The sequence below is a fragment of the Felis catus genome, chromosome B3 (genome assembly GCF_018350175.1).
Source record: "Felis catus isolate Fca126 chromosome B3, F.catus_Fca126_mat1.0, whole genome shotgun sequence".
NCBI classification, from domain to species: domain Eukaryota; kingdom Metazoa; phylum Chordata; class Mammalia; order Carnivora; family Felidae; genus Felis; species Felis catus.
This window is the reverse complement of record NC_058373.1, coordinates 65,836,203-65,852,066: the sequence shown is the minus strand read 5'-3', so window position 1 is coordinate 65,852,066 and position 15,864 is coordinate 65,836,203. Positions and strand designations below refer to the sequence as shown.

The 15,864-nt window shown below is 39.4% G+C and overlaps 1 protein-coding gene across 7 annotated transcripts in view; it reads left to right on the top strand.

The window, feature by feature from the left end:
• Window positions 1–15,864, top strand: part of CB3H15orf41 (chromosome B3 C15orf41 homolog) — a 296,333-nt gene that overhangs the window by 259,710 nt on the left and 20,759 nt on the right. For 3 of the 7 annotated variants that reach the window (XR_006599343.1, XR_006599342.1, XR_006599341.1), the window contains exons 12-13: window positions 7,437–7,561; window positions 12,580–12,685. Coding sequence is in view for 1 of the 7 variants with exons in the window: in XM_023255524.2 (XP_023111292.2) it covers window positions 12,580–12,601 (22 nt within the window). In the remaining 6 variants the exon portion in view is untranslated. Of the gene's footprint in view, window positions 1–7,436; window positions 7,789–12,579; window positions 14,504–15,864 lie in introns of those variants that run through there. The other 4 variants (XM_023255524.2, XM_045059575.1, XM_045059576.1 and 1 more) reach the window with 3 other exon arrangements.

The following is a 15,864-nucleotide window of genomic DNA, read 5'->3' as shown; positions in this document are numbered from 1 at the left end:
GAGAGATATATATGGAGAGAGATATATATGGAGAGAGATATATATGGAGAGAGATATATATGGAGAGAGATATATATGGAGAGAGATATATATATGGAGAGATATATATATGGAGAGATATATATATGGAGAGATATATATATTAAAGACTCATCAATTTGGAAGTTAAAGAAATCGAACTAGCTATTTGAATTTTAAAGATGAAAACAAAATCAGATAGTTTTACCAAAAAACATATAATCGCTTTCCTACACAAAATAGAAAAAGAGAAAAAGTACTTCAACTTAAAAGTCTAATATCACTTAAGTGACAAAAGTAGATAAGAGTATGATAAGGGAAATTTATAAGTCTGTGTCACTGATGAACACAGGTGGAAAAGTCCTAAAGAAAACTGTAGCATACCAAATGCAGGAGAGAAAAGATACTCTGAACTACTGGAGCTTATCCCCAAAATGCAAGCATGATTTAACGTTTGAAAATCTGTTAATGTATTTCACTATACTAACAGAATGAAGTTCCAGATATCTGCATAGAAGTCCTCCTGAGTCTGTGGCTAAATACCGATCTGTTTATAGTCATAGGATAAGAATTCACAAGGTTGGGTAAAGAATCACCCAACAATACCAAGAAGCTATAAGCTGAAAAATTCTCAGAACTCACAAATGGCTGAGAGACCAATGAATTCTAAACAGTCAGAAGGGAGAGACCTCTTTGAACACCCAGAGCATTCATTAGAGACCCCAGAAGGATTGTTCCTTATCAATAAGGTTGAATTAGCCTTCGAGTATAAATACTCGAGAGCTACCCTTACAAAGCTTAAAAACAAGCCTCAAGAGGATCACGCTGTTGTACAAATGATTTGGGGGGGAAATGTGCATGTGTTTGTACACTATTCTTTGAAGAAAAACAATATCTGGCACGCAAATAAACCAAAAATACTAGACATGACAAAAAGCAGAAGACTGTCACAAAACAGGGAGAACATGAATTCGGTACAAACAATCCAAAAATGACAGAGATGATAGAATTAGCGAAAGGACTTAAAAACAGCTATTGTACATTGGGACGCCTGGTTGGCTCAGTCGGTTGAGCATCCGATTTCGGCTCAGGTCATGATCTCACAGGTCGTGAGTTCAAGCCCCACGTCAGGCTCTGTGCTGACAGTTTAGAGCCTGGAGCTTCAGATTCTGTGTGTCTTTCTTTCTCTGCCCCCAACCCACTCACATTCTGTCTCCATCTGTTTCAAAAGTAAATAAACATTAAAAATATTTTAAAAAACAGCTATTGTACATATATTCAAGAATTTAAAGGAAAACATGAACATAATATGAAGATACAATATATTTTTTAAAAAAATTAAGTAGAAGTTTCCCTCCTGGCAGGGCTAAGAGATGGGTTCAACAAGACAGAACAATCTACAAACTCAACTTTTAATGTGAGAAACTACAAGGAAGTTTCAAAGGAGGTAAATGTAAGGGCCAAGGGAACCCCACAATGGGCCACTTCGGCATGAAAATTATTTTGAGTTAAAAGTCATCAAAACCCAGGAGATTGAGGAAAAGTTCTTTACCTCCTCCTCAATTACCTAAATCTGCATGGGAAAGGAGAGCCTATAGCACCCAGGAAAGTGCTATTAAACAGAGATTCCTCTTTACCTAAGAAACTATCTGCATAACAGGGACACCTGTACTTCCCAAATATCTCCTCTCACCTTCTTGCTAAGGGTCTTCTTCCCCTTTGTTCACACCCCTACCCCTCTCCTTAGCTCAGGATATTATGTTAGCCTCATGTTGCCTGATTGTCTTTGGAATTTCATGCCTGTGTGGATGCTCCATACATACGGAAACCATATTTGACTTTCTCCTGTTAAAGAAATAAGGAAGTAAAAACCTAGAGCTGAAAAATGAAATAACTGAAGGGGAAAATTGACTGGATGACCTTACCAGCAGATTACATACTCTGAAAGAAAACATAAGTGAGCTCGAAAAATAGGATATAAATTATCCACATTAAAGCACAGAAGAAAAGATGGTGAAAAAAATTAAACAGAGCCTCCATAACCTGTGGGGCAATTTAGAGGTCTAACATATGGGTAATTGGAGATCTTGAAGAGGGGAAAGTGGAGAGGGAGAAGAAACAGTTGGCTGAAAATTTTCCAATTTTGTTGAAAAATGGAGAAAGAACTCAAGAGATCCAAAAAAGCTCAATAGACCCAAGGCAAAATAAACAATAAAAAATTACACCAAGGCACATTATGATGTTATGATTAACAGAACTCAGGTCTGTTTCACATTAATGATTGTTTATATGATCCTGCTCTGAACTTAAAATTAGGGCCAGATGTCCACAAAAAGTCTTGTACACAAGTGTTTATAGCAACTTTATTCTTAATAGCCCCAAAATGGAAACACTCAAATTTCCATCACCAATTAAATGGATCGACAAATAATGGTATATCTATACAATGAATAGTACTCAGCAATAAAAAGGAACTGGCTATCCGTACACCCAATAACATGGGTGAATTTAAAAGTATTTTGCTAAGCAAAGAAGCCAGAAACAGAATGCATACAATATGATTGCATTTTTAGGAAAATCTAGAACAGACAAGACAAATCTAAAGTGACAAGAAGACTAGTGTTTGCCTCTGGCTGTGATTTGGTGTTAGTTTTGATCATAAATGAGCCTGAAGGAATTGGTCTATATCTTGCTTAGAGCGGTAATTATATGGGTGTATACATTTGCCCAAACTCCTCAAACTATACACTTAAGATTGGGTCCATTTTTATTCTAAAAATTATACCCCAACCATGTTGATGTTAAAAATTAGAGGGGCACCTGGGTGGCTCAGTCAGTTAAGCGTCCAACTCTCGGTTTCAGCTCAGGTCATGATCTCAAGGCTTCGGGAGTTGGAGCTCCGCATCAGGCTTTGCACTGGCAGCACAGAGCCTGTTTGAGATTCTCTCTCTTCTTGTCCTTTCTCTCTACCCCTCCCCCACTTGCACTGCCTCTGTCTCTCTCAAAAAATAAAACTTTTAAAAAATTAGAAACGTAAATTTTCTAGCAATATAAAAGTAAACTATAAATAAATTACTCAAATATGCAAACTCGTATGGAGAAAATTACAAGATATGACTGAGGACATACAGGAAGACCTAAATGGATGAAGAGCTATTCCATGGTCATAGAAGGGCAGCCTCAATATAATGAAAATGTCAATTTTCCCTCAAGCCCAAAATCCAAAGAGCAAAGGGCCAAAAGAGCCATGAAAATTTTCAAGAATAACTCTCAGTGAAGGTTGAGGGAAAGACTAGAAATGATATGATAAAAATGAAAACAAAAGCTTGAAAACATCTGTATGGCATCATAAGAAATGATCTCACAGCATTTTTTAAAGAAAGAACATGATTCTGTTTTTAAAGAAAGCAGCACTAGAGAAGTTACATATTTGTCACAGTAAATTACTCCCCTGCAGTAACTGCTAATTAAGCTCTTTTAACATTAAAACCAGTGAGAGAGATAAATTCTTTTTTTTTTTTTAATTTTTTTTTCAACGTTTATTTATTTTTGAGACAGAGAGCGACAGAGCACGAATGGGGGAGGGGCAGAGAGAGGGAGACAGAATCGGAAACAGGCTCCAGGCTCTGAGCCATCAGCCCAGAGCCCGACGCGGGGCTCAACCTCACGGACCGCGAGATCGTGACCTGGCTGAAGTCGGACGCTTAACCGACTGCGCCACCCAGGCGCCCCAAATTCTTAATATGAACAAAAAAACAGGGCATTTGTCTAGCACTAGCCAGTTAGGGTTCTGGTTTGTTAGTTGATTACTTACCTCACCGAACCCCCAAAAGAACTGTCCTAAGTAAAATTTATCTTGCCAGGGAAATAAGACAGAAGAAATGTTATGGAATCTTAACATCTTAACTCCGTAGGCTCCCAGACTATTGACTACAACATTCCTCTTATTTCAGTTTTTCTTCTGGTTATAACTGGGGTGGGCAATGGGTAAGGAGAGGAGAGAACAATAATCCTGATAGGTGATGTTCTCAGGCTCTTGCTCATCCTTTTTACCTACCTCGTCCCTTAGGACAAAAGTCACATCTTCTACCCTGCCACGGGCTAGGGCTAGGCACTGTGGCATACACTCTAAAGAGAACCTTCCAAGCTGGGTTGGAATATGTTAAATAGGGAGATAAAGTCATTTAGAAAATGATTTTCTCACTCTGGGCAATACTTGAACTTTCATTGTTGAGGAGGTCAGTTTGAGACTCCAAGCTTATCAGGGGCCTCTTTGTTCCAGGTTGACCTGTCCTCTACCTCCTCGGCCAGTAACCTTCATGACTGAGGCTGGAGGCAGAGACTGTATCTGGACTAATACAATGAAATCAGAGATAACTGTACATTGTTATGTATATACAGGAGTACAAAATAATTAATTTGGTAGCTAGCGACTAGAAATCCAGTAATCATAGAAATCAATCGACTTATACCCTTCTCAGGGGAAAAAAAAAAAAAACTATTTCTTTTTAATCTTGAAAAGCCAAGCTGATTTTAATTAGGAAATAAACTTGTTATGAGAAATCCAAATCATGTTTAGAGTGTTACTTTCAATAGGATTTTATCTATTGTAAATGATAATGTGTGTATGGACAGGGATGGGAAAAACAATACCAAAAATAAAAACAGGTCACTTGTTACAGTGAAGGCATATTATTTTCTTCTTTATATTTCTGATATTCTTGTTAAAATGTTGGCTCTACAACAGAATTATTGTTTCAACTGAGGAGTCCATCTGGAAACTCAATAACAATCCTGTGGAGGGTTGATTTCATCTCTGTTGTTACTAACCATTTTCTAGCTCCTTAGTCAACCTAATATAATTTGAGAGGTTCAGAGTAAATGAGGACACTAATACCAGCCTCCACTATTCCTTCTTTTCCCAACATCCACCCCCCTCACTGCCTTTTACAGTCAGTGGAATCCCCATTGTCAAGTACCTTAGTCAACTTTGAGTTCTCACATGCAATGTATCAGTTATTGATTAGAGACCATAGCAAATGAGATGCATACAATATTAAGTATGGTCAGGAAGAAGTAAAACCTTTTCACCTCTCTAAGCCATATCACCATTCATCTGAACCAGGAACACGTTTTTGCAGTGTGGTCTCACATCTTTGTAAGAAAGCTATGTTGGAGCTTGAAAAAGGTCCAGAGGGCAGTCACTGAATGATTGCATGTGAAGATCTAAGAGTAGATTTTACCTAATTTTCTAGAAGGCATGTAAGTGTCGTCTAGTAGATCAATCAGAGGCTATAAAACTTGCCCAAGGTCATGCATCACAGCCAGATTTCCAACACAGGCTCACCAGCCTTTGGGTAAATGTTCTTAACGTCTACATGATTCTATAATTCTACAAATTAAGAATTTGGATGTTTAGGCAATAAGGAATTTAGATTTGGGGGCCATAAAGACTCAAAACAAATTTTTGACAACTTTATGCCCAAATATGTCAATAATTTTATTTTGGTTTTGCTATTTGGAGAAATAAACACCCAAAATCTACTTTGATACCCTAAATTAGGAAGTAATTCCATTTTAGGAATTTATACAACACAGCACACATGTACATGAAGACATATGTACAAGCATATTTGTTGCAGTGTTTGTGTTCACAAAAGACAGGAAATCAATCTAAACGTTTAGCAATAGAAGACCAATTATATAAATTACATTTCATCCATGCAGTGATTACCTCCTTCAAAAGGATAGGGGAGATCTATACGTGCTCATACATGGAATGATCTCCAACGTAAATTGTTAGCTGTAAAAAGCAAGAAGCACAAGAGTTGAATGGCAGATTTCTTCCGCTTGCCCATCGTGGTCTACTCTCCGCTCTTCTCTGGTCCATCCGTTGCCCTTGGAAACGAACCTGTATTGATTGTATCACTGGGCTCCCAGGTCCTCTGGCTGCTGGTTGCATTTGGCCAGTGGGGAACCTCAGCATGAGATGAGAGGAAAGGAGAACGAGATCTGAGTGTTCATTCCTTTCCTGTCTTGGACCAGCTGCATCACTGCTCCTCCCCTACATGAGCGCTTCCTTCTAAGTTCAAGTACCGACTCGCTTTCCTCCTTTCTTTGAGCTTAAGGGGTAGAACAGTTCCACTGCTTCCATCCTGCATTACTGAGCTAACTCCTTGTGACTCTGCTATATTGTAACCCGTATATCTGGGGAAACTGTGGTCTAGTTTGCCAAATTGGAGTGTGCCCTCTGTTTCCTATTAGGACCCAAATATGCTAATTAGAAAAAAAGTGGTGGAGATATAGAAATAGACACTCAAACATGCAAAGAATACATTCATAATGATATATTAAAAATGTTAACGATAACATTAGAGGGAGAAAATGGCACTGGGGGTTGGGAATGGAAAGACGTCTTTACCCTCCTTTCCTGCTGTTTCTTTGCATGTCAACATATTAGCCATTAAGAAAAATAATAAGACGTTAAGAAAAGAATCCAAACTTTACCTCCAAGATGGGAAAAATCAAGGAGTAAACTGTCCCATAAACCCCAAAGCCTGGTTCAGGTAGTATATGTCGATGAAAATTTAGTGCATGGATAATACATGAGCTTGAGAATTGCATGTGGATGGAGATGGGTTCTCCTCAAATAATATCTTGCATATACTTGATCTAACATCACGTGATACACATGAACATGCATCCCCTACTTTTAAATGACTTGCTGTGAAGTTATTGACGTTTTTCTTTAGGTTTAAATTTACAGACACAACTCGAGGGGCTCGTCACCATTTGGACTAAATGTAACAATTAGTCAAGTTTACCTTTGGCTTTATGATGTGAAAACTCATGAATCATAATGAGTGAAGGTCACTTCAGGCCACAGGAAATCAGCTTTACTGTCAGGACTTAAACTTTCCATCACATGTTGAATCAACAGTTTCACAAGCAGCGAATGCAAAAAGTTGCCTTTTTTTTTTCTTTCTTTTTTTTTTTTTTTGGCAACAATTTAGCAAAGGCATATGCTTCAAACTCAAATGACTTCACTTCACATTGAAATTAAGAAATGTTTTGAAGCATAGTCATTTGATAAGAATTTGCTTCAAAATAAGCAGTGTGCTTCTTTTTAAGGGGACCTACATCCTTTAACATGTAACTCAACAGCGTGGCAAATGAAAAAACAAAGTGCTCTCAAAAACAGTTCCCAAATCCATCCCAGTCTGCAGTTTCAGTGGCTGTGTTTCTTTGCTAATTGGGTCCCCACTTTATGGCTGTAGGTGCAAACCCGACCCTTGTCTTCTTCATTGCAGTGATGACAAAGGCTTTGAGAAAAAAGAGCTGGACTTCTGCCAAGGACCTCCTCTTGACTTCGGTGTGATTCAGCTTTCAAGACCTGATTGTTTTCTCCTCTCTCCCAGGAACCACTAGCTACCCTATTACCAGAAAGAATGACCCTTTGACAGCACAACTGCAATCCTGAATCTCCACCAAATTGTAGCCTCAAAGATGCCAATGGCATTGAAAAACTAATCAAGATCAGAAGGTCAGAAAGACAAATGCATTAGTACATAGATGGTCTCCAAGTTATTTGGCAATTTCTTAGCTTGCAAAAAAAAATCATTTCTAAAGTTTCTTTTGACATATTTATTGCCTTTTTGCTCACAATCTTTATACTGCCGGTATTCTTAATGTATAGGGGATTCTGCCGTATGAGAACACTGCCTTTATTTTATTTGCCATCCATTTTATAAAATGTTGAGCTAGCAGCAACAGCCTACTCCTTCCTCAAACAATCATTATTATTCTCTTTCTTAGTTTTTACTATTAGCAGAATACCAGTTAGATCAGCCAATTATTAAATTTTTTTTTCAACGTTTATTTATTTTTGGGACAGAGAGAGAGCATGAACGGGGGAGGGGCAGAGAGAGAGGGAGACACAGAATCGGAAACAGGCTCCAGGCTCTGAGCCATCAGCCCAGAGCCTGATGAGGGGCTCGAACTCACGGACCGCGAGATCGTGACCTGGCTGAAGTCGGACGCTTAACCGACTGCGCCACCCAGGCGCCCCGATCAGCCAATTATTAAAAAAAACAACTCATAAAACAGATTAAAAGGTTAGGTATTAAGAGTAAAGGCAGATAAATAATAAACTAAAACACATGACTGGCTTTCTATGCAAGCTGCTTAACAACTTGGATGAATCTAACTTGGAGTAATCTAACAGCATTAGAGCTTTAAAAACAAATCTTCATAGACCAGTAACTAATGCCTTAATTTTTTCAAAGTAACTGGAAATTTTAAAATAACGATATTAATAATAAATGATAGCAACCATTTACTAAGTACCTGCTACATGCTGGATACTTGATACGCATTATTTCTAACCTTTACTACAAACCATCTGGGCAAAGTATTAATGTGCCCATTTCACAGAAAAGGAAACACTCCTGTCTCCTAGATAAGTACCATCTGCTTACTTTGAATCTCCTTCAATGTTTCAGTTGTGCCAGATTCGTCAAATTTTGTTCAGTCCTGCAACCATTTTAGCTGATCTGTTCACTGACTGAACCAGTGTGATGTACTCCTTGTCTCAGGTTTGGGATGACACAGTTTGACAGTGTGGATTGGCTCGTGCCATCTTGAAAATTCCGCCCACAAAGACACCAACGTTAAACGGGTTTTAATCGCGAAATTGATAGACCTTTCTCAAAGCAAGAAGCTATGGCTATATTCTGCGAGCTTATTGTGTACGACCAAATCGTGTGTGGGTGTACAAAAATCAGGCACATATGGCTGATGAAACTGTCATCCTCACGGTTAAAGAGGTTTCCTGTCTTAGTCTAAAAGAAAGAAACAATGTTGTCGAGTTACTGATCTGGTTCCAAGAGCAGCATTGAATTGAAAGGGATGGCCATTCTGCAACCTTACTTTCTGTGCTGACTGTGGCCATAGACTGGAGGGCTACACCTTATTGAAGATGATAGTCCTTGTCTCCATGTCTCGGTGGCAAAAGTGTTCAGTCACAGAACAAGAAGTCCAGTGTTACCATTCAGGAATGGCAGATCTCTTTCAGTTCTTCCCAATGGCTTTTATGGCAATGAAGAAACCAAGGAGCATATTTTTCTTGCCATCTCACATGCTGTTTTTAGTCTTTATCTGGCAACATGCCTGGAGTGTGAGGGTTGGTCTCTAGATAGATCTTTAAGGTTTTCTCCTCGCCAATTACCATCACTCAAATACCCTCATTATCAGTGGGTATCTTAAACTCTGGGTTACACCTCCTTTTTAATTCCACTTCCAGAAGTAGAGCTTCTAAAATAGATACTTCTATTAATGATGTCACTCAGCTGACCGTTTGTGTCTAAAGATGGAGTTGGAAAGACAACAGTTTCTGAAAGAGAAGAAAAGGTAAATAACCCGGTGATAAAGTTTTTTATAGACAAAGCCGTATTACCTCTACTTAATAGGACATAAAAATTAATGTTGTACAAAGGAGCCTAAATTTCCAAAAGTAAAATGACCGGCATGCATCAGTATTAGATTCCTTTTTTTTTTTTTTTCCTTACACAATCTTACACCAGGCCTCATGGATAACTGAAGTATCTTTAATCTCCAGTTTCTTTCATCTCCCTAACAAGCGTCTAAGAACTTTCTCGCTCCTGTCGTATTTCCATTTCTAGTTCCTAAAGTCTGTTTAAGACCTAAGCATAGAAAAAAAATGACGGAAAGGGAATTTAAAGAAGTTGTAATATTCAAGTCAAATTTGAATGACACTATATGTGTGTAGATTTGGGGAAAATACTTGGTATAAACCCAAGGGAGAATTCATGTATTTCCCTTCTGCTTAGCAGTATCATGGAGAAAGTCCAGAAGAAGTAGGTGGCATTTGAACTGATTCTCATACTTGGCCCAGTGGTGGACCTAGGCGTTTCCGATTTAGACCATAGAATGAGCAAAGCCACGGGAGAGGGAAAATGGCATATTTGGTGGTCTGATGAGCTGTCCAGTGGAATTTGAGTATCAGTGTGTAGAAGGTTTGGGGAAGTGGAATAATTCAAGGTGGCAGAAAGTCATCTTGGGTTTTATTCTGTCAGTAAAGAAGAAATAGGGCAGGCTTTAAGTAGTAGTATCTCCAATAAAACTCAGTTTGCTCAAACAAGCTTTTATCAACTAACCAATACTTTGAGATGGCATAATCCATTTGAACAACCCTCCACCAGTCTCACGCATGTGTGCTCAGCTGGCTACAGCTCTCTGGCCACAGACGAGTCACTGTGTTGCTCTTGAACCACAGGACTTTTAAAAGTAAACCTGAGAGAGGGACGCATGGGTGGCTCAGCCAGTTAAAGCTTCTGACTTCAGCACAGGTCATGATGTCACCTAGTCAGTGGGGACCCCGATTTGGATCCCCTGTCTCCCTCTCTCTCTCTCCCTCAGAAATAAATAAGAATAAGAAACATTAAAACAAAATAAAGTAAAAATAAACATTAACAAAAAAGTAAACCTGAAAGAGGAGGTGAGCTACCCCACCTTCTAGCGGTAGGGGTAAGGTTAGGCACAGACAACTGGGGCTAAGTGATTGGCAGCCAGGAAAAGATTGCGGAAATAGAAAAGGGAGATGTCATTTAGAACTTCCTTTCCGGGAACTTCCTTCCAATTCTCATTGTTCTTCTGTCGACCTCCTCCTTCCTCTCATTTCTTCCCAAGAAAAGGAAAGACTGGTAAAAGAAGAGTTTTGTCTGTATGAAACTGAACTAGCCTTTTCTCTCTAGAGGCATAGAGTCGTAGAGCTCAGAGGCCAATGGCACTTAGTTGGGTGGAATGCTTGGTACACCTGAGGACTATACCACAGAAAGTTCATTCTGCATAGTAAAAATTGCCCATGGGCTGTGATGTATCCTATTTTGAGTGGCCTGTGGCACTCAAAGTGTTCCTTATTATGGAGCATTCCCCATATTATTGCCAGAATTCCTGATGCAGCTAGCTTGAGTATTTCCTGTCTACTCCATCCCTACTTCCGAAGCCTGTTGATTGAGATGAAGTCCTCTATCACCTCTTACTTGAAACACTGCAAGAATTTCCCAACTGGTGGTGGCGATGATGGTGGTGGTGGTGATAGTTACCTTTGGGAGCTTTTGTTGGGGTCAGGCTTTTTTTTTTTTTTTTTTTCACACTCCTTTCAAAAACATTTTATTTTTAAATAATTTCGAACTTCTGGAAAAGTTACAGGAAAAATGCAGATACCTTGGACATCCTTGCCTGATACTCACCAATTTTTATATAATTTTGCAACATGTGCCTTGGCATTCTCTCTCTTCCTCTGCATAGTTTCTCCTAAACAGTCGAGAGTTGGTTGCATACATCATGCTACTTTACCCATTCGGTGTGTATTTTCTTATATAACTTTAGTATAGTCACAAAATTGAGAAAATTTAACGTCGACACAATCCTTTTATCTAAAGTCTGCATTCCAATTTCATTTACTCTCCCAACAGTGACCTTTATAACATTCCCCACCTCCACCCCCCAGTACAGACTCTAGTCTAGGATCACGAATCATAGGTATTCTGGATGTGGAACAGTTAGGTAGACTTTCCTTTCAATAATGCAGGCCAGTTAACTTATTTCTGGACTGTCCCTCGATATGTGTTTGTTTGATGTGTCAGATGACAACTTTCAGATTGTGCTGTTGGAGCTGGAATACCAAGGAATGACGTTGTGTCCTTTTCACGGTTTCATGTTGGAGACAAATCACCTTGTTTGGTCATGTTAGCTTTGATCACTTAGCTAAGGCGTTGTCTGTTTTCTCCACTGTATAGCTAATACTTTTCCTTTTGTAATAACGAAGTAATTTACAGTGAGACACTACAATATAATATAAATATCCTGTTCTTCATCAACTTTCCTCAATTAAATTTAGTGTTGATGATTCTTGACTGAATCCATTTTTTCTGTGATAGTTGCAAAATGATGTTTGGAAAAATTTCATCACTCCTCCTGTCTTGATCAGTTGACATACTACTGTAGAAAAGGGCTTTCTCTCATTTATCTATTTAACATTACAGACTCATGAATTCTTATTTTATTCCTTAGATTTTGATCCATTACTTTATTTGTTTTGGTGCCCAAATTAGCCCTGTTCCTGCTGTGGAATCTGTAAGGCATCATTATAAATAGATAATTTCCCAAACCTACAAAATGGGTACTATTGTTGTTTCCATTATATGGGGGGAGGAAGGAAGTCACAGAGAGGCGAAATAAATGGCCCAAAGTCATGGAGCCATAAAGCGGTGAAACCACAAATGTTGCTGCTTCTAGTCTTGTCAATCCCCATACCCCTGACCCCCAAGTTCCGCCCCGCCCCACCACGGTCTACTCTCCACAAAGTTAACAGAATGCTGTACCTCAGATGAAATCTGAATCTCTTCCGCCACACAACAATGCCTTGGCACCTGGTATCCACACGCTAAATATTGTTAAAGTGAATGGAATTAAATTGACAAGTTAACGAATAAACACTATCACTATTTTCTCCTTTGCCATTTTTTTTTTTTTTTTCAGTGATTGGGCCCAAGGAGCATAAAATGGATTCCTAGCACGAAGTGAGAAGAGAAGAAGTGAGGATGCTGTCATAGCCTTTGGGGCAGGCCTGAGGATGCCTCATAGGGTATCTACCCCTACTGCCGATTTGGATGTTCTTATCCCTCAGTAACCTCCACCTCTACATCTGAAATCCCACTGTAGTGACGTTCTCAGTCCATTCGCCCCCATTCCCCCAAGTCTCAGAACCTCTCTGTTGTTTTTTCCAAGAAAAATCCCACCCTTGTATCACTGACTTTACTCCCAGTCAGCACCTTGTGTCCTTTCCTTCTTGATTTTAGACCCAATGGTTCAGTAATTCAAATACTCCCCAGGCTCTAGCCTCAACTTCCTACCTGTTCTTTGCCTACAAACTCTCAGATTTTGAAGAATCCACTTACCTCACTCCTCCACTGAAACGCCGGAGGCGCATCTAGAAAAAAAATCACACAATCATGTGGATGTTGGCGAGTTTCAGCAAGCTCTTCACCTGATGCTGATCAGCTTCTTCCCCACTCCCCTCAACTGTGATTCTAAGCTTTACTCTCTCTCTTTATGTTCTTTCCCCACCACCCTCTTTCTCTGACAGCCTCCTACAACTGGAGGAAAATCCAGGCTATCGAGCAGAACCAATACCTCTATTTCATCCACACGTACACTTGCCTTTACTTCCTTTCTTTTTGCAAGTCTTAGTGAAGAGGTGACTTTTAACTTGTACAAAACCTATCTTATGCTCTGGACCCCAGCCTGTACTACAACTTTGCTTTATGAAATTATGTCTACTTTTTTCTACAGATGTAATCTCTCAATTATTCTGTACATCTTTTATTGCTTTCCCTTCAGCCATACAAATAAGCTCCATTCTCTCTTATCTTTAAAAGTAAAATATCCTTTGATCCTACATCTTCGCTTTATTACCATATTGTTTTTATTTTTCCTATCAGTAGGATTCTTCATATTAGTTTACACCCACTGCCTCCACTTTCTCACTTCCCTTTTGTTCCTTAAACCACGTTAGTTTACCATCTGCCTGTATCATTTCACTGAAACTCCCTTCTCCAAGGTCACCCATGACCTCTTACCGTTAAATTCATTGGACAGGCCTTATCTTACTTAACTCTACCCTCCTTTTTATCTTGTTTTTCCTTCGAAAAAAAAATTCATTAGACATTGAAGATACTATAGTGAACCAAACATATCTGACCTTGTCCTTATGGAATGCAGAGTCCAGGAGAAACAGACGTTAAACAAAGAGCTACAGGATTAATTATTAAGTGTAAATGCGATATGCTACAAAGAAAATTTAAATGTTATTACGAGAATAGAGGATCTGGCCTAATCTGGAGGGGGAAATGGTAAACACAAAACAAAAAACATTTGTGAAAATGGCACTCAAACTGAGAACTGAAGAATGAGTAGCGGTTAGCCCAGTTAGGGGTGGGGGGTGGTGGAGAGAAGAACCTTCTAAACTGAGAAGACAAAATGCAAGAGCCCAAGGATGGACAGGAGGCTAGACTGTCCGGGCACCATAAAAAAGAGCAGTGTGATTGGATCAAAGAGAAGGAGGGGATTCCAGGTGGGGCTGGAGACAAGAAGGATAGGCATGAAATCACTCAAATGTTTAGAACATGGTAAGAAATTTGGACTTTATCCTAAGAATGATATGTTTCCATTGAAGAATTTTAAATAGGAATATGGTGGGATAAGACTTGACTCTAGATCCCCTGACCATCAAGTCCAAATAATGGAAGCTTGGACTAAAATGGTGGCAATGGAGATACAGAGAAGCATATGGATTAAAGATGCATTTAGGAGTTAAAATTATGAGACCCTGAAATTTACTGGATTGGGGGATAGAAGTAATAAAAAAAAAAAAAGCAATACGGGTAAACCTAAATTTCTAGCACAAGCAACTGAGTGGACAATGATCCCTTTTACTAAACTAATGAACACAGGAGAAGGGGTGAATCCTTGGATGTGAAAATTAGGAGTTTGAGGTGCCTCCAGACATGTGGAGATGTCCATGGATAGTTGGATATATAGGTCTAAAGTTCAAGAGCAACTCTGGGCTGAAGATAGAAATGGCGAGTCATCAGCAAATGGAGGAGGCATAACTGAAGCCAAAGGAGGATGTGAGATTGGCTGCAGAGATCAGAAGAGGGAAGAAAAGCCTTGTGTCTTCCTAGTTACCCATACCCTCTGCGCTAAGGCCCTGTGAACTACTAGTTCTCTGACCTATTGTTTCACTCTTTTATTTCTTTGCACATACGATTCCCTCTTGATATGCCTTTCTCACCTCTTCCTTTACTCTAATTTCTTCTCCAAGACTCAATTCCAGTGCCAACTCCTCTACAAATCTTCCCATTGGTTAGATGCTGCTTCTATCTGGTCTTAAAATTCCCTATACGTATTTCTAACTTAACACGCATCACACTGTAATGTAATGTTTGTCCCTCCAATAGACGGTAAATTTTTTTTTTTAATTTTTAATGGTTGTTTGTTTTTGAGAGAAAGTGAGGTAGAGTGAAAGCAGGGGAGGGGCAGAGAGAGAGGGAGACATGGAATTCGAAGCAGGCTCCAGGTTCCAAGCTGTCAGCATAGAGCCCAATGCGGGACTCAAACCCATGAACTGTGAGATCATGACCTGAGCTGAATTTGGATGCTCAACTGACTGAGCCACCCAGGTGCCCCTAGACTGTAAATTTCTTAAAGACAGAACTCTACATATTTCTCTGAGTCCTAGGGCCTAGCACAGGGCGAGATATCTAACAGTCTCAACACACACTTGGAAGAAAGAAAAAAGTTCTGTTAGGCAAAGTTTTCTATGTGAACCATGCAATCTTTGATTGTTACAGCCAGAATGAACTCTGGATATTTTCTACTCCAGCATATTTTACTGGCGGGGTGGGGGAACTGAGGCCCAATCACATATTAACCAGTTGCAGAAACATATTTAGCATCTTTATTTTTCTGGTTCCCAGACTAGTGGTCTTCCCGTTGTCTGATAACCAAACAACCCAAGAAACTACTCAATGATGTGCATGCAAAATGTATGCCATGTAGGTCTTTTTTTTTTTTTTTTTAATTTTTTTTTTCAACGTTTTTATTTATTTTTGGGACAGAGAGAGACAGAGCATGAACGGGGGAGGGGCAGAGAGAGAGGGAGACACAGAATCGGAAACAGGCTCCAGGCTCCGAGCCATCGGCCCAGAGCCTGACGCCGGGCGCGAACTCACGGACCTTGAGATCGTGACCTGGCTGAAGTCG